At 46.8% G+C, this 26,178-nt stretch overlaps 1 protein-coding gene across 8 annotated transcripts in view; it reads left to right on the top strand.

Annotated features, from left to right (window-relative positions):
* Positions 1 to 25,356, top strand: part of LAT2 (linker for activation of T-cells family member 2) — a 36,384-nt gene extending 11,028 nt beyond the window's left edge. For 4 of the 8 annotated variants that reach the window (XM_019545465.1, XM_019545463.1, XM_019545464.1 and 1 more), the window contains 8 exons: positions 1,370 to 1,424; positions 3,257 to 3,291; positions 9,311 to 9,341; positions 10,678 to 10,733; positions 15,045 to 15,113; positions 16,122 to 16,184; positions 19,912 to 19,981; positions 24,729 to 25,356. In XM_019545465.1, the coding sequence (XP_019401010.1) occupies positions 1,370 to 1,424; positions 3,257 to 3,291; positions 9,311 to 9,341; positions 10,678 to 10,733; positions 15,045 to 15,113; positions 16,122 to 16,184; positions 19,912 to 19,979 (377 nt within the window). In that variant the 3' untranslated portion in view covers positions 19,980 to 19,981; positions 24,729 to 25,356. The remainder of the gene's footprint in view (positions 1 to 1,369; positions 1,425 to 3,256; positions 3,292 to 9,310; positions 9,342 to 10,677; positions 10,734 to 15,044; positions 15,114 to 16,121; positions 16,185 to 19,911; positions 19,982 to 24,728) is intronic. The other 4 variants (XM_019545459.1, XM_019545460.1, XM_019545461.1 and 1 more) reach the window with 4 other exon arrangements.
* Positions 25,357 to 26,178: the final 822 nt, after the last annotated feature.

Genomic DNA, 26,178 nt, shown 5'->3' on the forward strand with positions numbered 1-26,178 from the left:
GGCATCTTGTTTTCTTTGCCCTTCCACCCCACCCCACCCATGCCTCCCCTCCCTTGCTTTCTCTTTTCTTTTCTCTTTACTATCACTAGCCCCCATCTTCTGTTCCTCTGCTGCACTTTTATTTCCTCTGGGACAGCTAATCTGAAAAAGGGAGTCCACCTTACTCCGAAGGGAGTATGATTTGTAAAATGAACTCTGCTGGTTGGGGCTGACTGGGAAGGCCTGAGCCCCTGGCAGAGGCTGACAGTTCTGTCGTAATTGGGGATTAAGGGACCATTGTCAGCGAGAGGGGAAAGGTTTTAAGGTAATTTGGGCCAGTCTGATACTGCTTATAGACACAAGACCTTAATTATGGTTGTCCTAATGCAGTATTGTATTATGGAGTATTGTTTTCTTGATGGCCCACATGGCTGACAAGATGGCAGCTCTTACCAGGGCACAGTGGGCAGCAATGATCTAACCTAGAGATGACCACAACCAGGTCTGTGTTGGACAGATGGGGTCCAGTGGCTTGGCTGGCTGGTATTGGAGGAAGACTTTCTTTGTAGCAGCAGTTTTCGGGACATTGAGCAGCCCAGAAGGAGATGAGGAGGTTGCAGGTGTTTGTTGCCTGGGCTCAGCTTCTCCCAACCTTTTTTTAACTGCAGAAGAGCACTTTCCAACACTGGAGTCCAGGGGACTGTATGGTGAACAGTAACAAACATTGGGGAAAGCTGATGTAAAAGGATTCATGGACACTGTCCCTCTCCTTATCCATTGGCCACCCAGTGCTGTTTTGTTAGCACTGCAAATGCGTTCCTAGCAAAAGAACTGGGAAGGGATTGCTTAAAGGTGCAGAGAAAAAACATTTAAAATAGGGCTGCAATAAGTTATCTGTAACATCACCTGGCCTTTCCGAAGTACTGTCGTCTGAGGGGGGAGAGCGTGGGATAAGCACCAATAAACCACATTTGTTTTAACATGGTGGAGGAAGCATGACAGGTGCAGCCAAACTCCAAGAGAAGTTATTAGGACTTCTAGAAGAACCTAGTTCTTTTATTTTAAGAGCTTATAAGAAAGACCTGATTGTAGCATGGCTGTAGGTCAGGCCGAGCGGGAGAAAATAACTGGCAACTGTGGCAGGAATAGCAGCTGGCACATCTATTGAGATTGTAGCATTAGGAAAGGTGTTTGTAGCAGCTTGTCCTGTTCCTTGTAGATGAGAAAGTGTGCTATATTCACTTTGTCCCTTGGCCCACTGTGCACTTTTTTTAAGAAGGTAACTGAATATGCACAGGAAGTCCTTTGTACCTAACTGCTCTGTGCCCTGTTTGGAAGCGTGTCTATTGTTGCCTTTACCTTGAACATTTGATTCTATTCTCTATGCCAGTTCCAACGACAAGGCTTGAACAATTTAAGTCAGCGGACAGCGATCCAGTTATACGGTATGTGATATGAATTTTAGCCAAAGTTGGGAACACTGGGAATCTTTAGGTTTGGGATCTAAGCTCTATGACTTGGCATACATCGAATCTGCTGTTTAATCATTTTGTAAGGTTCTCGATCCTTTTTTATATCTTCCAGTTGCTTTTGTAGCATTTACTAGCACGAGTGTTCAAATGAAACGCGAGGAAACACCATAGCGTTGCAGATAAAAGGCAAATCGTGTTAGGAACAAGTTGAGGCTCTTTGATCTTAATCCATTTTATATGGTGAAGCCCAACTAAACTCATGGGAAACGTATGGTAAAAATATTGCTGTAATGTATACTAGTATTTCTCTAAACCTTGGGTTTTGTTCCAAATGCTCCAACTCCCATGTTGGAGTCCTCCAAATTATCTTCTGTTTCAGACCCACAAAAAGGACCATGTCACTTTTATAGTCATTACTCAGACCCATGTTTGAGGACCAGTGAAAGATGCAATAGCTGCACTGGTTTCCATCCCTTTTGTGAGTTGATTTGTATTCCAACACACAGGCAGCATACATAAATACAGATTGGGGAACGACTGGCTAGGCTGCAGTATTGCAGAGGAGGACTGGGGGGTTATAGTAGACCAGTGGTTTTCAAACTTCCTGAAGTCATAGGATGCTTTCATATCGCTGCTTCTGCCACAAAACCCCCAACTGCATCCTTATCCTAAAGACTGATGTGGAGCCAGGCAACCTGGCCCCAGTATAGCAGCACGTTTGCTTCCCTGCCCACTCCACCATTACACCCATTCTCTTTGCAGAACCCCAGGGTTTCACAGAGCACAGTTTGAAAACCGCTGCAGTAGACTATAAGCTGAATATGAGCCAGAGGTGTGTGGTCTTGTTGCAAAAAAAAAAAAAAAAAAAAATTACCACCCCCCCCAGCACAATTCACTATGCTGTTAACAGGAGTGTCACCTTCAAATCAAAGGGAGAGGGGTTCTTCCACTCTATTCGGTGCTGGTGAGGCCTCACCTCATACTGGGTACATCTACACATTGATTAATGCACCGTAATTACTACACCTTCAGTTTAGGACTTGGATAATCCTGAATCGGCGCACAGTAACTGGTGCTACTGCGCGGTAGCACCAGCACGTGGGTTTTCACAAACGCTAACTGCGTAGTATCCTAATACTACTGCACAGTAGCATAATAGCATGGGTTTTGCCCAGCATGCTACTGCACAGTGTTGTTAGGGTACTGCTCAGCTAGCATCTCATGTAGATGTGTCCACTGTGTCCAGTTTTGGGCTCCACACTTCAAGCACGTGGATAGTTGGAAAGAGTCTAGCACAACACAAATGATGAGGGGCCTGGGGAAACTGCTGAGACAGCCTTATGAGGAAAGGCTGAAAAAATGAGTCATTTAGTTTAGAGGAGGTATGATACTGGGGGTAGGGAGGGAGTTTGCTAATGGTCTTCAAATACCTGAAAGGCAATTATGGAGAGGATGGAGATGGGCTTTTCTCTCTGGCTGCAGGGGACAGGACTAGGAGCAATGGCCTCAAGCTGCAGCAGGGGAAATGCAGGTTGGAGATTAGGATGTACTTTCTGACTATGAGGGGTTCAAGTATTGGAACAGGCATAACCTAAAGAAACTGGAATCTCCCCCGGAAGCTTTCAAGAGCAGGTTAGACAGACATTTGTCTGGGATGGTTTAGTTGGGGATGACTCTGCCATGAACAGGGGGCTGGAGTAGATGACCTACTTTCCTGTGATCCAGCACGAACTGAAATGGGGGGGGGACTACCGGTAAATGACATGTGCAGTCATTAGTTGTGTCCACAATTTGATTTCTTTCAGAAGATCCAAGGAGCTCCCGACCTCAGATCTTGACAGTAAGTATTTGTATAAAACATTCATTTATTTTAACTGCTCTCGGGCAGATGCCCTTATCTAACAGAAAATCAGGAACTGGGAATGTTACCAATCTCTGCTTGTTTCCCTGGCTGCTGTCAACTCCTGTGAAGTTCGTGAAGGGATGTTCAATTCTTGTTTCTTGTCAGCCTTCCTGATTTCTGAACATCCTATTTCTGTGGAAGCTTCTTAGAGTTAAATCTACTCCTATAACATTACCCAGCAAGGTATTTCTGGGACTTGTCTATAGGGAGGACTGATTGGGAAGTCTCTGGGGAACCTGATGCCTTGCATTCAAAATGTCATAGCTGTTGTGTGCTGTGGTTGTAGTTCAATCTACTGCCAAAGTGAGTTAACCTAATCCACAAAGACAGCTAGGAGTGCTTTTCTGGGGAAGAAGGCCAGAATAGGAGGTGTTCTGGGCTTTCCCCCTAGGTAGACAAGCACTTAAAATGTTATACAGACAATAAGTATTTGATGGTTTTGACAGCCATATGTAAATGCATGGTGTAACCCTGTCTGTGTCCTTGAACTTGTAGGGGTTTTTTTTTTTTCTCTTCAGTCTCTTTATCTTATGACTCTCTGGCTGAGTCCACAGACATGATTCTGACTTTAGTTGTCTCATTACCTTTTGCCCGGTGTCTGGGAACATGATGTACGTTGTGGGCTTGATGGCTAGAGAGCATCTACAGCTCCCATTGATTTCAAAGCTGGAGTTTCGGGTGCTCAGTACTTCTGAAAATCAGGCACTCGACATGATGTTAAGTGGAAACATGCCACTATACAGCCTTCACATTCAGCACAGCCAGCTTCCTCCCAGGCACTGCTGAGACATGGTACTCTGTCAGGTCACTGGTGAATAGGGGGTTAACCCTAGTTCAGCTGTCTGCTCTTGTCTTAGTTTGGCTGCTCAGGGATATGAGAGTATGTCTGTGTGAGAGAGGATGGGGAGAATATGCTTTTAGGTCAGGCGGTGGCCTCAAGACTAGATCAAATAGCAGTAGTGGGATTTTTCCTCTTTCTGCTTTTTTATTGATTCTTTCTTGCTATACGTGTTACCCCATGGCTGGGAGGGAAAGACTTTTAGGACTGCAACTGCTGGGCCACGCTAACATCTGGAATGTCCCACTTACCCTGCGTAACACCGTGGTGGTACATAGTTCGTCCTAAATCACAGGTCTTTCATCCCTCCTGGAAGAAAGGTCAGTAAACCTGGGTTCTGGTGAGCTACCAGGGGGAGGGAGGTTTCACTTGTGGCCCACTGCATAGCTCAGGACTATTTGCAAAGCCTCTGGCGACCCTAGTGGGTAATAGAGACAATCACCTGGGGTTTTATGTGGGATTTCTAGAGTCCCCACCTCTTTCCCCAGTGATATCTGAGTATCTCAGAAATATTTGCTTTGCATCCCTGGAAAATCTGCTTCTCACTTCACAGAACTGAGGTACTAGGTGACTTGCCCATGCTCATATGGGAAGCGTGCGGCGAAGTGGAGACTGAACCTCAGCCCTCCGAGTCCAAGACCAGTGCCTTAATTGCAGTGCTGTCCTCCCTGTGTGGGGTGGGGTTTAACAAAAACCCTGTAAGAAGCAGTCCTGTCATCACTATTCTAGGCTCTGCCTGTGACTTCTGCCTTTTGGTTTTGTTTTCGGCACAATATCACGCTGAGCTGATGGTATCAGTGATTCTTTATCACGCCTTTAAATCTGCTTCCTAAGAGATGACCTAGATGGTGTTCCCTTTGGTGTATTTTTGCCAGAGTAACCTCTTGTTCTCCCATGAATTATTCTGCCTTTTATTTGATACTGATCTATTGGACACCTGGAGGTCCTCAGTTAATGGATCCAAATCCTTCCTTATCTAATTTTGTAGCCCTCCTAGCCATCGGTTAGCTGGCTGCAGCTATAATACCATGTAAACATGTGCTCTCTTCTACGTGGCAGTGCTGAGCCCAAATGCCAAAATTCAACAACAGGTAAAAGCTGTGCTGCAATATAATGCAATTAGGCTAAAAACATGGAGGGTGACAATCCTAGGGCTGGTAGTGCTCATCAGACGATATACCCACCTGTACAATGGACTGTTGAAATGTTGTTAAAACAGTGAAATAACTCTGTCCTTGACACGCCATGCTTTAGTCTCGTCCATCTTTAAAGAAAAGACTCTTGACCCCACCTGTTTATCCAGCTGCGACAGTATCTGGCTTCACCTGCCATCCCAAGGACCATGGTTGGGAGCTGTTTCCTGCCCCATAAGTTTAACCAAAATGGCTTGGCCAAAATCTACAAGGACCTTCCTCTTAAGCAGATCTCAGAACCGCAACTGCCTCCTTGTCCTACTGATGGGTCATCTGTCTCCAGTGCCATTGATTGGCTGTCCTCAATGTCCTTGTCTGGTTTCTGCCTCTCTAGGTGCTCTTCCTGCCTCCCTAAGAGGCCTTGCCACCTTCTGGGCATCCATCTCCCTGCCCTGCTGTGGGTGTCCTGCAGGCCATGTCTATGTGATTCCCCTCCCAGTGCTAGGATTATCACTGACCAGACGAGTCTTGAACTTGTGCTCTGGTCCAGGTGCAGCAGAGACTAGCAATTAAACAGAGTAGTGGCTTGGAAGCAGCTCGGAAGAGACCTGAGTGATATTCTCCGTTTCCCCCACCCTCCCTCTGTGTTGCTGTTATGAAGCGGAGAACCTGAGCACCCAGGGCCTCTCCTGTGCTACCAACTCACCTTCATACCCCTTTCCTCACAGCAAAATCCTCCTCGTCACCTCTTTAGAATAGCAGAAAATTAGGGTTGGAGGGGACCTCAGGAGGTCACATCTAGTCCAACCAGCAGGGCCATCCCCAACTATGTCATCCCAGCCAAGGCTTTATGTAGCCAGATCTTAAAAACCTCTAAGGGTGGAGAGTCCACAACTTCTCTGGGTAACCTGTTCCAGTGTTTTGCTACCCTCCTAGTGAGGGTTTTCCTAATATCTAAAATAAACTTCCCTTGCTGCAATTTGAGACCGTTTCTCCTTGTTCCGTTCGGGAGCAGCCCAGCTCCATCCTCTTCTGAACCACCCTTCGGGGAGTTGAAGGCTGCTATTAAATCCCACCTCAGTCTTCTCTTCTCCAGACTAAATAAACCCAGTTCCCTGAGCCTCCCCTCAGAAGTCATGGCCCCCCAGCCCCCAAACCAGTTTTGTTGCCCTCTGCTGGACTCTCCCCAATTTGTCTGCATCCTTTCTGTAGTGGCGAGCCCAAAATTGGACACAGTACTCCAGATGTGGCCTCACCAGTGCCAAATAAAGAGGAATAATCACTTCCCTTGACCTGCTGGCAACACTTCTACCAATGCAGCCCAGTGTGCCATAAGCCTTCTCCACAACAAGGCCACGCTGTTGGGTCATATTTAGCTTATTGTCCCCTGTAACCCCCAGGTCCTTTGGTCGATCACTGCAGACAACACTACATCCTGCCATCACTCAGGCCTTTCGCCTGGGTGTAATCTTCAAATCAGACCTTCCTCTCAGCCTTTGCGCCCAGGCTGTGTCTAAATGCTTCAGGTTCTTCCTGCACAGCATCTCTAGGATGCAGCCTTTCTCAGCCTCACCGCCGAACCTCCTGCGCAGGCTCTCATCACTTCACATCTCGCTGCTTCTCAACTGTTGCAACATCCATCTCCGCCCTTGACAAATCCTGTTCCACTTGTGTCCTCTACAAGGCTGCTGCTGAAATCATTTTCCTACCCTGTTCCTTAGACCATCGCTCTCTTAACCTTCCTCCTGCAATGCAATGCTGCGGCTAATAAAGTGACCAAAACGCTGGCTTGCATCCATAGATGCTTCTCGAGCAAATCCCGGGACGTCATTCTCCCCTTGTACTCGGCCTTGGTGAGGCCGCAGCTGGAGTACTGCGCCCAGTTTTGGGCCCCACAATTCAAAAAGGATGTGGAGAAGCTTGAGAGAGTCCAGAGGAGAGCCACGCGCATGATCAGAGGTCAGGAAAACAGATCTTACGATGACAGGCTGAGAGCCATGGGACTCTTTAGCCTGGAAAAGCGCAGGCTCAGGGGTGATCTGATGGCCACCTATAAGTTTATCCGGGGTGATCACCAGGATCTGGGGGAACGTCTGTTCACCAGAGCGCCCCAAGGGATGACAAGGTCGAACGGTCACAAACTCCTGCGAGACCGTTTCAGGCTGGACATAAGGAAGAATTTCTTTACTGTCCGAGCCCCCGAGGTCTGGAACAGTCTGCCAGCGGAGGTGGTTCAAGCACCTACATTGAACACCTTCAAGAGTAAATTGGATGCTTATCTTGCTGGGATCCTATGACCCCGGCTGACTTCCTGCCTTTTGGGCAGGGGGCTGGACTCGATCTCCCGAGGTCCCTTCCAGCCCTGATGTCTATGAAATCGCTCTTGTAGCATCAGATGATCTACTTATCTTCCCACTCAAGGCTTTTGGTGGTCCATCTTACTCCTCTCATGCAGCATCTAGAGGTCAACTCCTGCCTTCTCTTGGCCTGTGACACCAGTCTTTGTTGCCCACTTGTTACATTTTATGCTAACAATTTACTTTCTCCTTGATGCCCCTTGTTTGCAGGGAGCTCCTCCTAAACGCGCCTATAAAGCCGCGCCACTGTCCTCCTTCAAATCCCTCTTTTAAAATTATGCCTGTGGAAAATTTACCAGTTGGGCTCCCCATGTGTCCTGCTCACTGCTTGTACTCTACCAGTACAGGCTACCAGTACTGTGTCACCATTTTTCCATGAACGTCACTGTCTGGCAGTATCCATCTCTCATCTCATAAACTCTTAGGGTCAGAGAGTGCCTTCGGTTCAGTTACTACAGCACCTATCATAATGCAGCATCAACGGCAGCAGGATATTGCTTTAGCTACAAGAACCCTTTTCTCCCACTTTTTGCCTGTCCTGTCCATTTAAATTGTAATCTAGCTGCTGTCCATAGCATCCAGAGGCTCTGATCTGAGTTGAGGCCGTTAGCTTGCACTATAATCCTAATAATTCACAAATAATAAAGGCGGCATCTCCTACCTGTGGTATTTCCTATGTGACATGTGATGAAGAGCAATTTTAGTCTTCAGGCCTTCAGTAGTGAGGTTACATGAAGGACGTTTTGCATCTTTAAGGGCTGGGGAATTCCTGCTGTCTAGGGCTGATCGGGCAGTGGCATATAGTAGAGCAACCCTCCCACAGCAAAACGTGTCGAAATTGTTTAACCCACCTTGATGCAGAAGCAGATCAAATTGTTTCATGTTAAGAGTCATAAGCCTTGACTATATTTTAGGGGCCTTCAGGATAATGCAGGCCATGCACTGACTTACTCTTTCTGTAAAATAATGTCCTTAAATTCTTTCCCTGAATTCTTCAGGTCCACGCCTGCTCCGGCTGTAGTTTGTAGCAAAACTTGCATTGAGATTACGGATGTAAGAACCCGGTCCGTGTGCCTAAGTGGCACCTAAGAGGTGGATGGCTTAATGTTTTAGTCCTGTGGCAAGCACTCTTTTGCCTGGTCTGAGCTGCAGACTTGAGTATTATTTCTGAAGGTTTTGGGGTCAGTTGACTTGAGTCGGCTGTATGGCAGAAAGTGCTTAGCAGAGAACAGGTAATGCAACAGGGTAGGGAGTGGCAGTGGTGGAGGGGAGACTGATGGACCAAGACAAGAGGATAGGAAGGTGAAGCTTACAACTTCTAAACCCCTAAAATAAAGGGCAGGGGGGAGGGCCAAAAACATACCCTGAATTCAGATAAAGAAACCTGCGTAACAAAGCAGAGGCAGCTAGATGCTTGCCTGAGGGGAAGCAGCAGCCCACAGATGCACCTCCAGAATCTAACTTGGCTTCCGTCACCAGAGGATTACCGATGGTCTAGGTGCAGCCGCTGTTTCCCCGCTGTCTCTGTGTCTCCATTCATCTGGATCAATCCTACAATTTTACTTTGACTTTGTGCTCTGACAACTTTCCTGGCGGTTGTACTAATGGCAAATACGTTGTGTTTTCAGGAGCTAGCCAGGATTGCGAGGCTACCTATGTGTAAGTCGTTCTTTCTCTAAAGTACCAGTGCATCCATTTAATCCTTTAGCCCAGTAGTTCTCAACCTTTTTAGACTCAAGTCACCCTGGTTAGACTCGAGGCATCCCTTGGAAAATGCCAGCGCTTATTTTTTGACTACAGAAACACAAAATAGCAATTTTTCTGTTATAAAGACCTCAGAAAGAGTACAACAGGTCAAAATGTTTTTAAGAGTACGGATGCCTAGATGAAGTCTCTGGGGTTATCTAGTGAATCAAGCACCCAACGCTGCTAATATTGCATGGCAGCCTGTGGCATCCTTGAAAGGATCTCCAGGAACCCCAAGGCACTCTTGAGACTCACTGCTTTTGCCTTTAATCCATCTTAAAAGGAAAATTAAACTCTAGTTTGGGTTCTGGAGATCATAGCTGCAGTTTATTATTGAGACTTTTATGTTTGGCTCTCTTTTATTTCACAGCCTCAATAATACTTGATAAGGGATCACAAACCACCCTGAGCCACTATTTCCATCATGATCAGTAACTTTCAATTGCAGTCCCCCTCAGCCTGGTGCAACTACTGCTTAGAACAGGAAGAAAAGTGTTTTCCCCAAATGCTTCTGACTTGATCATAAATATAATATGGGAAGGCAGTCACTCAGCATCAATAGGCATATTCCAAGAAGGCGTTCCAAGCCCACCCTCTGTTGTCACGCAAAGCTCATGTTGATAAGCTTTCTACTGAATCGTGTCCACTTTCTGCGCAGCTCTTACCTAACTGTGAAGCTGCACATTTTTGCAGGTCTTCAGGTCTTTGAAGACTCGACAGATAAAATAGGCTTGTTTTGTAAATGTTGCTGGCCAAATAGCCAACTGCTTGAACTGTGCAAAACGCACAGGAAACCAAATGCTTTCCTTTTAGTCTCAAAGATGGTTAGATGGCCCCATTGCTGTAGAGTCGGAGTGTCTGCATACTGCACGAAGCATAAAAGTGGACTGTGCTACTTACCGATACAGGTCACATACTTGTGGTATAAAGGAGACAATTGTTTCCTTACAAAAGAAGGGGATGGGGGAGTGCAAAGAATGCTTAGAAATCAGTTTGCACTGCATCTCTAGTAAGGCTGGGAATTGACTTACCTAGTCGTAGCATTGTAATGCCCAGAGATGAGCAGCAATTAGACAAGGTCCTGGTATATTCAGACCTGGAAAACATACTCAAGGGCCTTTCCTTTGTGCTCTATGGCCATGGGGCTGCTGAGAAACTGGGGTCACGTGTGAAATAGATGTGTGGGTTTTTGCCCCAGCACCATCTAGGTCAGGAAGTACCTAATAGATGGATGCTTTATCTTTTGCAGTGACCCCATAGCTACAGATTACTACAACTGTGAGAAGTACTTAAGACCACCAAATGGTAAGCTTGCAAGACAGAATGGAATAGCAATTGATTTGATAGACTTGGGGAAGATAAAGCAATCCGAGTGTTACCACTAAGCCTGTCTTGTGGGATGTAGGGGAACCTGTAAGCAGTCCATCCCCCCCCCCCTTTTTTTTTTTTTTTTTTTTTAGTCTTTGTTACAATATGATTTGACAAACTCAGGGCTAACAGGCATGTAATATGCAGTGGGCTGTGGGCATTAAGGAGTTAAAGAGCTTTGTAAACAGGGGGGGAACACAAAAGAACAAGAGTGCTACAGAGCAGCAAAACCACTGAAAAGAAGTGGCGCGGGGTGGGACCGTACTCATGCGACGCATCCTTTTGTGCAAATAAAGCTAATAAATCAGCTCAACCCTGGCCTGGCTGCAGGCCCATGGTGAAGTGGTTGCTGAATCCCCACGTACTCCAGAGCCAAAGGCATGATCATTCAGAAGTGGCATCTTCTCTGACGAACAGCAGTAGACTTGAGATCCTGTCTCGGTGGGCTGTGTGCATGGTGGATCCCAGCCATGCTGGGGAAGCTGCTGCTTCTGGTCCCGTGGTATTACCCAGCCCCTGCCCTGTTGCATTGCCTGATGTGCAGCAAAGTTGCCGGAGGCAGCAGGCTGTCCTAGGAAAAGTATATGAAACATCACGGATCTTACATGCCTGATGACCCCTTGGTTTTTCAAACCATATGATATCTCCATTGCTTTGCTCTAGGCCCAGGAGAGTGTATTCACTTCAGCCCCAGTCCCACACAGAGGCACTAGTGCTTATTTCTACCCCGTGAGCATTACTGTGTAATGTGGGCAGTGAAACCTGTGAGTAAGTGTTTGCTGGACCTGGGCTGCCAGCTCTGGCATTCCCTTTGTCAGTGGTGTCTACCCATGTGAACCCCACCACCCCCCACTTGCTATTATTAAGTAGCACCCCGTGATGGTAAAGGAACAAGTGAGGCAGCAAGACCAGAAGTTGTGTTTAGAGACCCGCTTAATGGGGCTCTGTGTAGAAGCAGGGGCTGGGCTTGAGGATCCCCTTGCAGGACTGTCAGCCCTTTAGGGTAAAGACTGCCTCTCTGCTTGCACAATAATGAAAACAGTCACTATAATAATAGTTAGGGTCTCCTATATATGTTCCATTTCCAATTTACTTTTTTACCAAATTAAAGCCTTGGTTGCAGGAGAGTTGAATAAACCATGACAGAAGAATGCACTTAAAACGCTAGAAATGTGGAAGAGGAGTTAACTGGCTATAAACTGTCTGTCCGTGAAAGGAGGATGTGGTGTGGAGACCTGTAAACTGTTTCCTTCTTGACCTATTTAATTATCTAACGTTTATATTGTGGTTTTGCCTCATGGCAGTTCAGGGTCTCGTTGGACTAGGTCAGCACCTAGGGAACTGGGAGTCATGACACTGTTTGGAGGTCATAGCATTTGGAAGTGGGATTCTGGGTCCACAGGATGTTCGGTTATCACAAATGGGCTCAGGACAGAAGTTGGATTGTGAGTCTGGAAGTGGGGTCAACCCCCCCCCCCCAAAAAAAAAAAAAAAAAAAAAGACTAGGAGCTGCTAGGCTAGGTACTGTACATACATGTGATAATGGTTTCCTGTCTCCTGTGAGTAACTCTGAAGCCTGTTTTCCCTCAAAGGTGACCTTGCTTTGAGATGGAAAAGAGGTGAAAAATGTTGCGTGTTTCCTTTTTGGGGGAAAATATTGTCTTTGCTATTTTGAGAATTTGAAACTTCCTACAAAAAATCTTTTAATGTTGAGGCTTTCATGTTCTCTAGCAGGGCAGAAACTCCATAGACAATGTCCCTCTGAATCGGTTACAATGGTAGTTTGTGCAGTAGCTAGCGCTCTGCTAATGCTTCTCGCTCCTGAGCTTGGTGTTCTGGGTTTGGGGGGGTCCCTCTGTTGTGCAAAGAGGAGTGGTGCTTCCACGGTGTGTCTATCACTTCCATTAATTTTATACGCCTAGTGCCCTACTTTCAGCCACGGGGGAGACTAACAGTTAAGTGGAAGGATGGGAAGTGAATGACATCTGTGCTGATGCATATTTGCTGAATCTTTCCAGTTTAGATGCAGTGACCACATCAAGTTTCAGCTGTGTGTTCCCCATCTGTAGATGTACGTTTTGTGATAGTGATCTGCAGGCCATAGCTTCTGTGGTTGAACATCCGTATCTTGCAGCAAAAATAGCCCTCGAGACCCCAGGTGGGCTGCTCTTAAACAGATCCCACTTCTAAGTATTAATAAATGCTCAGGCTTCAGCGAGTGAGCCCCTCTCTCAGCCTTTCTTATCTCTGTTGCAGGGTTGATATGCAAATAGCATGCAGAACGTGGGCTGAGGCTATAAAGGCATGGGGAGAATAAGACAGCTGTGAAGGAGACTTTCAGCAAACAAGTTGTATTGGTCCCAGTGCATAAAGAGTGGGGACACATTGTGATCTCTTTGCTATGCTGGTGTAAATCCATAGAAGTTCCCTGCATTTCTGGGCTGAAATAGGAATTTGGGGGGGGGGGGGTGTACACCTATTAATTCCCATACAATTTAAGCAGCTGACTACATGAGTAAGAGAGTGGAGTTGGAGGGTCAGTTGAGAGCTTGGGACCCTTTGTACTGGGACTGTCCAAGCAGCCTCAGAGAGTCTGCCCTGAAAGCTTGCAGCTGAAATGGATGAGGCAAAAAGGTTTAGGGGTCTGAGTAGAGAGGTGGCTTGCAAGCGTCATTTTAAGACTGATTTGGTTCCAATCTCTGGATGGGATTTGGTTAGAGAAGATTGCTCAGTGCCAGGAGAGGGGGAAAAAGGGACAGTAACAAGAATGGGGCAGGAGGGAGTGGAGTGGAAAGGGTTGGTGAGATGAGGCTACCTATTGCCTGGTCTTGCAAGGATGCAGTTTCCATACCCAGTCACAGTGCCTTTCTCCAGCTGTAGCAGGAGCTTGAATATGTTGTCCTCACATAGCCTCCACTCTAGGGGGAAGGCAGATCCTGGCATTGCCTTGCAACCTGTCTTTGAGGAGAGGCCATAAAGAGCTTAGAGAAGGGGCCTTCAGAGTAGGCGGTGCTTTAGGCAATAGGCCTTACAAGTGCAGACTGCTGGATGAAACCAAGCAGAAACTAGTAATGAAGAGCTGCCTGTTGCCCTGTGAATCTGTCCTCATCCTGAACAAGCCACCACAACTGACATCCCCTATCAGCTTCAGAGGAGCGGCCAAGGAGTGGTCTGGCCCTGCAGAACAAATGGTGCGTTGGCTTTGCCAGTGCTCCTGCCAGGTTAGGTAAAGCTCAAGTTCTTCCACTGCCTGGACCATCATATATCTACATCTACAATGGCTGGCCACTGGCCCCTTTGGCTTTGCACAGGCATAACAGCTATACCCCTTTAGCTGTGCTGGTATAGGCAGAGCAGTACAGCCTCCTGTGAACACAGCTAGAATGGTGCAAAAATGCTTATGCTGGTAGAGCTTATTTCTGCATAAGCTGTACCTGGTACAAGGCCCCTATACACTAGTACAGCTCACAGAGCAGTGGCTTGCAACCTTTTTCATTTGCGGGCCCCTTTGGAAATTTTGAATGGAGGTGTTGAATGCCTTTGAATTGGAAGCATGGGATTTGCATACTTTTGATTGATCATCGTTATCTTCCGCAGACCCTTTAGTCTGTAGACCCCTAAGGAGCCACGGACCACAGTTTGGAAACCATTGCCCTAGAGTGCATATTGAAAAATCACACCAGTTTTAAAATGAAAGTCTGGAGAGCAGTTCAAACCTTCAGCCTGCCTCAAACTCACAGGGAGAAAAAAACCTGAGAAGGGACTGAACAAGAGCCTGGGGATTTCTTCCCCCTCTGGCCCGCAGGTTCTGATTTAACTCACAGAGGTTCCCATTTACCAGAAATGGCCTGAATTCACTCTGGCTGGTAGTTTTTGTTGCTTAGGCAGTGGTGCAAGATTGGTAACCTTTGTTGATTTTTCTGCTCCCCTCCAACCCCCGCCACAAGGACAATCTCGGTCTCAGGAACAGGGTAAAAGCCCACTCCTGCCAACATTTGAAGCCAACAGCAGTACTTCTCCTGACTGCAGCGATCCAGGATTTGCCCCTATTTAGCTTGTTAAGGCAAACACTCAGCGCAGACTCTGGTTCTAGCACAGTCTTTTCTGCTGACCTTTCCATTTGTTCTTCTAACGACCACATTTGTTTTACTGTGGTGAATAGACCCTCTCTTCCAGGGCGTGGTACTGAAAGGTAAAATCTTGTGCGTGCAGAGACTCTCGCCAACTCACTGCTCTTCTCCCTCACAGAGAGAGACCAAGATGTGCACGCCTACCAAAATGTGATGGTCGGTGAGGCGTCCCAGAATGCAGAGCCTGGTAGGTGTCCACGGTTTTGGCAACGATAGTGCACGGTGCAGTAGCATCTAGGGGCATCTTTACACGTGCTCCTGGGGTAGGAGGCACTTTAATTAGGGTGGCTTTTGGGAGCCACTCTGATTAAAGCGCCTTCAACGTCATATCGATTCAGAGTCCTGTGCTTCAGAATGGAGGTTGGTGCACTTTAGCTAAAGCTCATCAGACAAGATTTAATCAAAGTGCCCCTGCTGCTGTTGTGAAGCATGAGGATGCCGAGTACATGAGACGCTGAGGCTGCTGGAGTGCGTTAATTGGAATCCACCAGCAGACTCAATTAATTGAGACTAATTACAGGATCTTGGAGCAGACTTCCCATGCATCTACAGGCACTCTAGAAGGCCCAGTCATGGTGCAGGACCTCCCAGGTCTCACTGCTTAAAGGGAAGCTGGCTCAAATTAACTGTGGAGACTCGGATCCCCTTATGAGCTCCCTGTGGGCAGCCCCTGGATCCTGTCTGGGACTCAGTAGATACCAGCACGGGATTGCACAGAGTTGAGGGCTGAATTTGGAGTTTGGTAAGGAACAGCAGTTCTGCAGAGTGGTCATGATCCGCTCTCCCAGGATATGCACATCAGAATTGTTAAGTTGTTTAACTTTAAACAGTGATCCATCTTTTTTTTTTTTTTCCTCGAGTCAATGATGATTACCTCTGGATATAGTCACACATTGATGCTGAACGATTACATCAGGTATAATGTCTGCTAGGAAGCAGTGGTATCAACCAGCAGGTCTAACCCTTTTCCTAGCCCCAGAAGAGGGGAAGGGGAGAGAGCAGGCCTGAAAAAAGGATGAGATGGCTCTCCCCAGGCACAGAGCAGGGCTTTTTCAGATTGAGAAGGGCAAGCCCACACGCGTGACTGGGAACTCAGCCTCAGACATAGCTAGCTAGGTTTTCAGTTGGGGAGGAGGTGTCATTTCAGAAAGGTTTTTAGTCCATCACTTTCTGTTCAAACTCTTTCTACCTACAGATGATGCAGATGACTATGAGAATAGTGCAGCTATACAGATGTGGAAACAATCAGAGATGTCAGGTACATGTTAAGCATTACTTGGCATTTTTAATATTCTGCTTGTGCCCTGTAGCTTTAGTCAGGCTTGAGATCTGCATTGTGCCAGGGGCTCTACAATCCAATGCAGTCATGGTCCCCACTCATTTAACAATTTGAAAATTGTATTTCGACTTGCAACAGCTGTGAGCTAGCATCTAATCTTTATATGGCTCTGCTTTTCTGATTCTCGAAAGGGCACTGCCATGCTGTTAGGAATAACCAAAATAATAAAGGTTATTCCTTTTCATGTTTCCTCTCCTCTTCAGTTTTGGATTTCCATGCTGCCTTGCTCCTGAGTCGTAAGACAAGGAAGTGTTTAATGAGCAATAGCTTTCTCTAACATTCTGGTGCTGAACTGTGAAACTCCCTGCAGGTCTAGCAGTAACTGTCAGTGTGCAAGGTTTGCTTGGGCTTAACCTTTAAAACAGAGTTTTAATCTGACATGTGGCTTCCTGTAAAGTGTGTGTTGTGGGGTGGGGGTGTGGACTAGTTTAGGGTGCGAGATGCCCTGTTGAGCGCATGTGTGCGTTTAGAAGCTTCTAATATTGACTTTGGTGATAATTGATTCCTGCAATTCATTGTGCCTGATGTATTCATTCAATGGAGTATAATGTCTCTTTGGTTGTATTATAATCTATTATAAATGGAACAGATCTAAACTTCTGTTATATGCAAAGACTTTCCCAAGAGCTTTGAAGCTGAAATATGCTATTTTCTGGCCAACACACAAGTACTGATATTAACAGCTTGCATGTTCAGTATTGAAGGCTAAAAAGGCTGGTGCAGGATTCATTGGGGCTTGTGACGAGATTCTTTGGGTAGATATGATATCCTTTATTAGACCAGTGGTGGGCAATTATTTTGGGTGGACGGCTGCTTAACGCCATTTGGTGAGCTTTCAAGGGCTGCATGGGTAGCCCCGCCGCTTGACAGTTGCCCTGTCCCCTGGTTGCCATCTTGGGACCAGAAGTCCCACCTGACCTTTGCCACTGGAAGTCCCTCCCCTTGCCCCCCAGAAATGCGGCTTCAGGGAGTCGGGGGGGCGGGGGGTTGCCATCTTGGAACCAAAAAATCCCCAAATGCAGTAAAAGTCAAACACCTACTACAACATATTTTAATTTTACTACAAAAAATATTTTTGTCATGACTTGTGTTTGCATGGTGTATATAGAGGTGATAGCATAATAACTCAAAAATACATTCTTAGCTTTGTATATTGTACGTGTGTATAGTGGGGTGTTGGTGTGTGTATGGTGGGGTGTGGGGGGTTGAGGTGGTGTGGCTCTGTAGTGGGGGGCATAGGGTATGTTGGGGGGGTTCTGTATATGTGGGGGTTGTAGGGACAGGGTTGTGGTATGTGGCACTTGTGGGGTGTGAGGGAGCAATGCATGAAAAATGCAAATACATAGCAGTACAGTTCAAAGGGATTGGGAGACACTCAGTGTGAAAAGGGAGTTGTGGGGTGGGGAAGTGGGAGAAGGTGATAAAATGTAGCTGGTAAAATGCAGACAGGTTACCTGGGGTTATCGGATGTCAGGCAGATTATATTGTGCCATAAATCAATGTCTATATTTAGTCCATGATTTTTTGTATCCAGTAGATTTTGTGAAGTGAAGTTTGTAGGCTTGTCTACGAAAGGTGTTTTGTAGATTCCCTTTGAGGATTAGAACTGAAAGACTGGAGAGAGAGTGATATTCTTGTGAGAAGTGTGCACCTACAAGTAATTGGGTATTTTTTGTCTTTGATAGATTTCTGGTGTGTGTTCATTCTGGTGTGCAGTTGTTGTTTGGTTTCTCCTATGTATTTTTCCAGCAGGCCTTTAAGTGGGCTGGATGAGAGAGATTACATTTCTGGAGATGCTGGTGTAAGATCCAAGCATAGCGATGGTTCTGTTGTGGGGTGTGGGTACTGTGGGAGTGGTGGGAATGCGTTGGCAGGTTTCACACCCTTTTTTTTTTTTTTTTTGTCCTAGCATGGTCTGAATACATTTGGTGTGCTTTGGGCCATAGGAAATTTGTTTCCGGTGATGAGGTTGGTGAGGCTTGGTGCTTGTTTAGAAGCTAGGATGGTGGTTCTAGAAAGATCTCTTTTAAGAGTTGGGTCTTCTAGTACGGGTTGCAATTGTTTGAGGAATTTCCATATAAATTCCAGGGAAGTATGGTATGTCATAACTAGGGATCCTGGTTTTCTCTGACTTTTTTTTTAAAAATCCCCAATTTTTGCATTTAAAAAAGTAACCCAAAATCCACAGTTTTTTCTGTGACTTTTAACTGGGGATTTTTTTATTAGAGAAAACCAGGATCCCTGGTCTTAACTAATGATCTGCAATTCGTGGGGGTTTTATTTTTGTACTGCAGCAGTTCTTCACGTGGTATCCGGGTGGCTCTTTCAAAAGTCTCTTTCTCTCTCTCCCTCCGTGTTGAGTGAAAGCCGTTTTGAGATTTGCAAGATGACAGTCACAGGTATTCTCCTCTGTAAATTCAGTGGTATCGGACAGCTTGGCTGTATGTTACAGCTTTCTTGGTGTGTTTAGGGTGATTGCTGGTTCCGTGTAGATATGTATGTTGGTTCACGGGTTTCCTGTACATGATGGCTTGTATTTTACCATTCTGGATATTGATCAGTGTCTAAAAAGGAAATGTTGGTCCTGGAGTATTCGAGAGGGTCTGATTGATGGGTGATGGTTATCGAGTTTGGGATAAAAATTGGTCAGATTTGCAGGTTTTCAGTCCAAATGATGAGGATGATGATGTCATTGATGTATCTTAGCTATAGCATGGGTTTGGTGCAGTTCTTGAGGAATTCTTCTTCCAGGTGGACCATAAAAAGGTTGGCGTATTGTAGGAGCCTATGAACTTCATTTCATAAATCTACTGGATACAAAAAATCATGGGCTAAATATAGACATTGGATTATTTATACATTATAATTTGCCCACCATCTGATAACCCCAGGTAACTGGTCTGCATTTTACCACCTACATTTTATCAATTTCTCCCACTCTTCCCCCCTCCCCCCAACTACCTTTTCACACGTACTGTCTCCCATTCCCTTTGAACCTTACTGCTGTGCATTTGCATTTTCCACAGCCCTGCATTTTGGCTTCTGTTGTGCCCGGGAAAGCACACAAACGCCAACAGACATTTCCTATGCCTGAAGAAGGGTATTTGTGCCCAAAAGCTTGCAAAGAACATTTTTCACAACTATTTAGTAAGGCTGTGCGAGACTTTGCCGGCTGTTTTGTTCCAGCACTGTTTCGACCAATTTTGAGGTAGAAACGGCAAAATCGGAATGGCACAAAGGCGGTTGAAATAGCCTCAAAGCAAAACGAGGCTGGTTGAAACATTTCAAAAGTCAAAACACTTCAGCCATAGGCCGGGGATGGGAAGTCGGTTCAGCTGGGCTGACTCCCCATCCCCAGCAAAACTTGGAACGGAACAGCTGTTTTGACTTGAAGTGAAATTCGATACGAAACACTGTTCCATCGAAACTCGAGGAGAAACAGAACAGTGCCGTTTTGCACAGCCCTATTATTTAGCTGGTCTAATAAAAGATATCACATGTACCCAAAGAACCTTGTCTGCCTATGTCCTTAGACCAACATGGCTACATCCAACAACCCTAAAGCTAGGGTGGGTGATGTATATTCAGTTCAACACGCGAATTAATCAATACTTTCCATTTCCCTCTATCCAATTCCTGCATTTAGCAAGTTCGGAGGATGATCATGATGAGCCAGACTACGTTAACACTGGCCCGGGAGCCCTGCCGAGCTAAAGGTAAGAAAGAGATTAAATTGGCATCTGAGGTGTTTTGAGGCAGGGTGCGTGGGTGTTTTGTGGGCTGGAGTGCAAGACCCCCTCCGTTCTCCTCCAGGCTGGCCTGGGACTGGAATGATTTAGCCCAAACCTACATCCCAATAACGCTGTCTGCAGTAAAGAGCCATTGCCTGCACTTTGGTGTGCCAGGAACTGCCTGGTGTGCTCTCCTGGCTGCTATTGGGTTGTTACAATGGTATCTAAGGACCAGTGTAGCTGTGAGCAGTGCACTCTGTGCTGCGACTGTCCACTTCGGTGTGAGCTCTTCCCTGGCTGCCTTTCCGGGACTTCCTGCACCTTCAACAACTGGTGATGTTGGAAAGGCCAGTGCTGCCCAGAGAGGAACATGTGGCTCCAGAGCAGCTGCAAACCCTAGAACTGCAGGGAGGTCTGAGAACAAACTTGCACATGATGCAGAGCAGGAGCTCCCTGTAGGAGCTGTAGCTTGTCATCTGCAAGGCTGGGAGGTGCAGGGAGCGTGAGGAATTCTCCTCTTTCTTCTGCTGTTTAAGTCTAGCAGATGAAAGGCTGGGTACAGCATTGACCGGCCAGATTTCTGCAGCAGGTAGCCAGGTGGTATTTGAAGCTGCTTGGAGACCTAAGGAAGTTGAGCCCAAGCTTGGAGGCAGTCGAGCATCCTGTGCTAGGTAGGGGGCTGGAGCTGCCCCTTGAGGGCACTTTTTCTCCAATGACCCTCCACGCTTTGTAATTTTTAGTTGAAGTTCTGTACAAAGCTAAGCGAAGTGGCCTTAGGATTATGTGGTACCAGGACCCAAAAAGGAATAAGCAGGAACTTTATGCCTAAATCGGACAAGAACAATCCACTGTGCATAGCTGAGGAGTTGATCAAAATGGATTCAGACATCAGTGGAGATGTACTGAAAACTGTGTGGGGTTTTTGATGCCCTGCCTGAAAATCTGATATTTTTAAGTGCATGTGCGCGTGTGTGCACAGTTCACCAGGACGGATCTCCATGTTTAGAATGGAGTTTTTGGTTGAAAAGCGGGGAGACCACGTAAAAGCCAATAGTTTAGTAGGCATTCACCCTGCCTTGCAGCGGGGCACTGAAATGGATGTCCCACATCCCAGCCTGGTGGACTACAGGCTATTCTGGGGCTTGTTCTTTTTCTTTCTCAATTTTTTTTGAAAGGTTTTGGCTTTGTTCCAAATTACAACTTAACAAATCAGCAAAAAAAACCTTCCTGAAGTAAACCTTTTTTTTTTCTGGCCAGCCCTGCTTATAATTGGCAGGCAAGATTCTTTGGGCAGCTGTGATTATCTTTTATTAGATCAACTGAGTAGTTGGAAAAAAAGTTCTTAGCAAGGTTTTGGACGCAGGCACCCTTCTTTGGGTACAGCGAGTCTTTGCTGGTCGAGAGACTCACTACACCTGACGAAGGGCGACAGCACCCGAAAACTTGCTTAGAACTTTTTTCCGACTACTCAGTTGCTCTAATAAAAGATATCACAGCTGCCCAACGAATCTTGCCTGCCCGTGTCCTTAGACCAACACGGCTACAACCAAAAACCCTGCTTATAAGTGAACGTTTTAGTTTCCTTAGTAATTTACTGTCATAGAGTCCAGAATGACTGGGGCCTGTTAGTGTAAAACATGCTGAAAGGAGAAACCTGCGCCTGGGACTTTAAATGGTACTTTTTTTTTTTCCAACAAAGGTGGAACAAAAAAACCCAACAAGTGTGGGAACTGCTGCTTTAGGCTATTGATAAAGCAAATGGGCAAGGGGCCCTCTTCATGACAGTGAAGTGCTGGCTTTTATGGCAGTGATATTGTATGTACTGATCCATAACGAGTAGCAGCTGGCAAGTGGCGATGTATCCTGTTACAGCAGTTCAAGGTTTGGGATCAGCCAGGGACCAGCATGGGAGTCTAGCAACACCACAAACTAATGCCAGAGATGATGTTAAGTACCAGATGCTTGCTCCAAAGCAAGCGCTCCTCACATGCCAAGTGTTCCTGCACTGATCAGGTGCTTTATCGTACTGTCCCTAAAAGAGATCAGCTCTATTGTAAGGGATCTGCTAGGGGAACATAGCAGCCAAAACAGATTTTGTTTCCCTTAGAGAAACAGTATCCACAACTCCACAATGTCTCATAGCTAGGTGTCACAGTTTGCTTGGGCAACAGCAAAATGACAGCTCCCAATTAACAAGTACTTTTTTTAAATGGATTAGTTCAGAAAGGCTCATGAAAAATGTGATTGTTTTCCCATTTCTGCGTGAAATCTTTATGGCATTTCAGGGCCTATTACACTGGACAGTGATGGGGGGAAAACAGATCTTGTGGCAAAACACAGGGGGAAAAACACTACTGGGCAACATTTATAAACAACAGACACTCCCTCCGCCCTGAAATGTCAAGGATGAAAGGATTCAATTTCCATGTTAGTCATAGTCTAGTGGTTCCAATCCTTGCTCCAGAAATGATCTCTGTGGCCTCAGGCACATTACAGACAGTGCCTCGGTTTCTCTTTGCAAAATGGAAAGTGTCACCCTCTCAACAGTGAGGTCACGATCAGTTAGATATCTATGCTTTAACCAAGTTCGTTCATTTTCTGGAAAGCGCGTAATACATCTGAGTTGCTGCCACACATACAGTATTATCAATGAAGACGGGCAACAAAAGTACCTAGTCTATCCCAGAGAAACTTTGTTTATAGTTCTCTGGCCCAATCTATTGAGGGTAGGTAAGGTTGTACTTGCAAAAGTACCATGCATCTTTGAAAATATATAGTCAACATGCCCATTCTGCAAATACAGCGAGTAATTTGTCAGCGCATTGCCATTTGGGGTTTCATAGTTTCATAGTTGGTAGGGTCAGAAGGGACCTGAGCAGATCATCAAGTCTGACCCCCGGCCATGGCAGGAAAGAGTACTGGGGTCAAACGATCCCAGCAAGGTGTTTGTCGAGTCTTGTCTTAAAGACCCCCAGGGTAGGAGCCGGCACCACTTTGCTTGGAAGTTGGTCCCAGATCCTAGCCGCCCTGACCGTGAGGTAGCGCCTCCTGATGTCTAGTCTGAATCTACCCTCTGCCAGCTTGTGACCGTTATTCCTGGTCACTCCTGGGAGCGCTCGGGGGAACAGGGACTCCCCCAGTGCCTGCTGGTCCCCCCTGACTAGTTTGTAACAGGCCACAAGATCCACCCTCAGCCTTCTCTTGTGGAGGCTGAACAGGTTCAGGTCCCGTAGCCTCCCCTCGTAGGGCCTGCCCTGCTGCCCCCTGATCATATGAGTGGCCTCCTCTGGACCCTCGCCATGTTGTCCACGTCCCTCTTGAAGTGCAGCGCCCAGAACGGGATGCAGTACTCCAGCGGCGGCCTGACCAGTGCCGCATAGAGGGGGAGGATCACCTCCTTGGACCTGCTTGAGATGCATCTGTGGATGCCTGACAAAGTGCGGTTGGCCTTCCTTACTGCCTCTCCACACTGCCGGCCCATGTTCATCTTGGCATCAATGACGACCCCAAGATCCTTTTCTGCCTCTGCACTGACGAGAAGGGAGTTCCCCAGCCTGTAGGTATGCTGCTGGTTCTTCCTCCCCAGGTGCAGCACCTTGTACTTGTCAGTGTTGAATCCCATCCCATTCTCCTCTGCCCACCCCTGTAACCTGTCTAGGTCTGATTGTAGCCTATTCCTCCCTTCTAGCGTGCCCACATCTTAGTGTCATCTGCAAATTTGAACAGGGTGCTTTTTACCCCCTCATCCAAGTCACTGATGAAGATGTTGAACAGTGCGGGCCCGAGGACCGAGCCCTGGGGGACCCCACTGCCCACATCCCTCCAGGTCAGAAATGACCCATCCACCACCACTCTCTGGGTGCGGCCTTCCAGCCAATTTGTGACCCATCTGACTGTGTGGGTGTTGACACCACAGTCCTCCAGTTTTTTAATGAGAACGGGGTGAGAGACAGTATCAAAGTCTTTCTGGACTTTTGGAAGGCCTATGTCCACTGCTACCCCTGCGTCCAAGGATTTGGTGACCTGGTTGTAGAAGGCCACCAGGTTGGTCTGACATGACCTGCCTCTAATGAACCCATGCTGGTTGCCCCTAAGCATAATCTCCCTTGCTGGCCCCTTGTGGACATGTGGCAGGATAATTCTCTCAAAAAGCGTGTACAGGATCAAGGTAAGATTAACTGGCCTGTAGTTCCCCGGGTCTTCCTTCCTCCCTTTTTTGAAGATGGGAATCGCGTTGGCCCTCTTCCAGTCCTCTGGCACCACACCACAGCACCACGAGTGCTCGTACAGCCGTGCCAGGGGTCCTGCAACGACCTCAGCTAATCCCCTCAGCTCTCGGGGGTGGAGATTGTCCGGACCTGCTGATTTAAATACATCCAGTCCCTCCCGTTTTGCCAGTGTGGCTCCATAAGATCCCACTAACAAATGCCAGCAGAAGTTTCTAGTGTGGACTTGCTCTACTTGGATGCTATCTTTGCCAGAGGTGATGGGTTCTTAAACTATCTGGGCTCTTCTTTAGACTTGTTCAGTTCATCAGTTACACCAATCAGGCAGTACACTATGGGCTTTCTGCTTAAATTTTAAAACCTAATACTGTTATTATCGAAACCCGTGCAAAAAGGTCCCTCAGTGATGGTGACTGTGGGAGAAAAGCTTAACGATGGAAATAAAATGCAGTAGATATGCAGGGGGATTGAAAGAGGGGAACTCACTGTCATTCTCTTATTTCAGGGTATCCTGCCTAAAACCCGAAGAAGCTATTTGCAAAACTGTAATTCCACGTTGAAGGTGGGGTGACATGTACACATGAAGAGAAAGAGGACCTTTGATCTGCAAGTATAATGGAATAGACTTTTCTCCAAACCATGCTAAAGACCATGTGAAGAGTACCACCAAGATGCTCCTGGAAGGGAATTATTGGCTCAAAGGCCCACAAACATGAAATAGAAAAACCAGAAAAACAGCCCATATGGAGAAAGCTGTCCTGCTTCTCCAGGGGATTGTAGCTGATCAATGCAGAGCCAAACCAGAGGTTTGTAATCCTGCCTGGTTTCCCTCCCCCCACACCCACTCTAGGGAGCTGAGGCCTGTCTGCTCAATGTTTGCTGCTGTCAAGTGTGAAATGAATCTTTAAGTCGCTGAGCAGTAATGCAATCAACTATTTAATTTGCCACGCTGACTTGTATTAAAGCATATGGATTATATTTCTTTTCTAGTTTCCAGGCCCTTGTTGCCAACAGCAGGCTGTAACCTTCCAGTCACAAGCCAAGTTTTAAGAAAAGGAGAGCTTTCCTGCAGTGATGCAAAACATTTACAAATGACAAAGGTCCGAGGAAGGCTATTAAAAACCCACTCTCTGCTGTTCATAATTCAGAGTGCTCATCTCTGGTAACTTTCCTTGTGCCTTCAGTATCCGTCTTACAGCAATGCAATGGCAAAGTGACAACTTGGAATGCTGTTCTAGGACAGGGGCTTCATAAAGTCCTTGCGCACTTCTAAACGTTAATAACTTGGGTTGTAGGTATGATAGAAACAATCTGTAGATGGCATTTAAAAGCAAATTCACTGAGGTTTTAGGACAAGTAGAGTACACAATGTTAGACTTAGTTTCATAGTTGGTAGGGTCGGAAGAGACCTGAGCAGATCATCAAGTCTGACCCCTGGCCGTGGCAGGAAAGAGTACTGGGGTCAAATGACCCCAGCAAGGTGATCGCTAAGCCTTGTCTTAAAGACCCCCAGGGCAGGAGCCAGCACCACTTCACTTGGGAGTTTGATCCCAGATCCTAGCCACCCTGACAGTGAAGTCGCGCCTCCTGATGTCTAGTCTGCATCTACCCTCTGCCAGCTTGTGACCGTTATTCCTGGTCACTCCTGGTAACTCTTTGGGGAACAGGGACTCCCCCAGTGCCTGCTGGTCCCCTCTGACTAGTTTGTAACAGGCCACTAGATCCCCCTCAGCCTTCCCTTGTGGAGGCTCAACAGGTTCAGGTCCCGTAGCCTCCCCTTGTAGGGCCTGCCCTGCTGCCCCCTGATCATGCGGGTGGCCTCCTCTGGACCCTCGCCATGTTGTCCACATCCCTCTTGAAGTGCGGCGCCCAGAACGGGATGCAGTACTCCAGCTGCGGCCTGACCAGTGCCGCATAGAGGGGGAGGATCACCTCCCTGGACCTGCTCGAGATGCA

Source organism: Crocodylus porosus, unplaced genomic scaffold (genome assembly GCF_001723895.1).
Source record: "Crocodylus porosus isolate Cpor-Errol unplaced genomic scaffold, CroPor_comp1, whole genome shotgun sequence".
NCBI classification, from domain to species: domain Eukaryota; kingdom Metazoa; phylum Chordata; order Crocodylia; family Crocodylidae; genus Crocodylus; species Crocodylus porosus.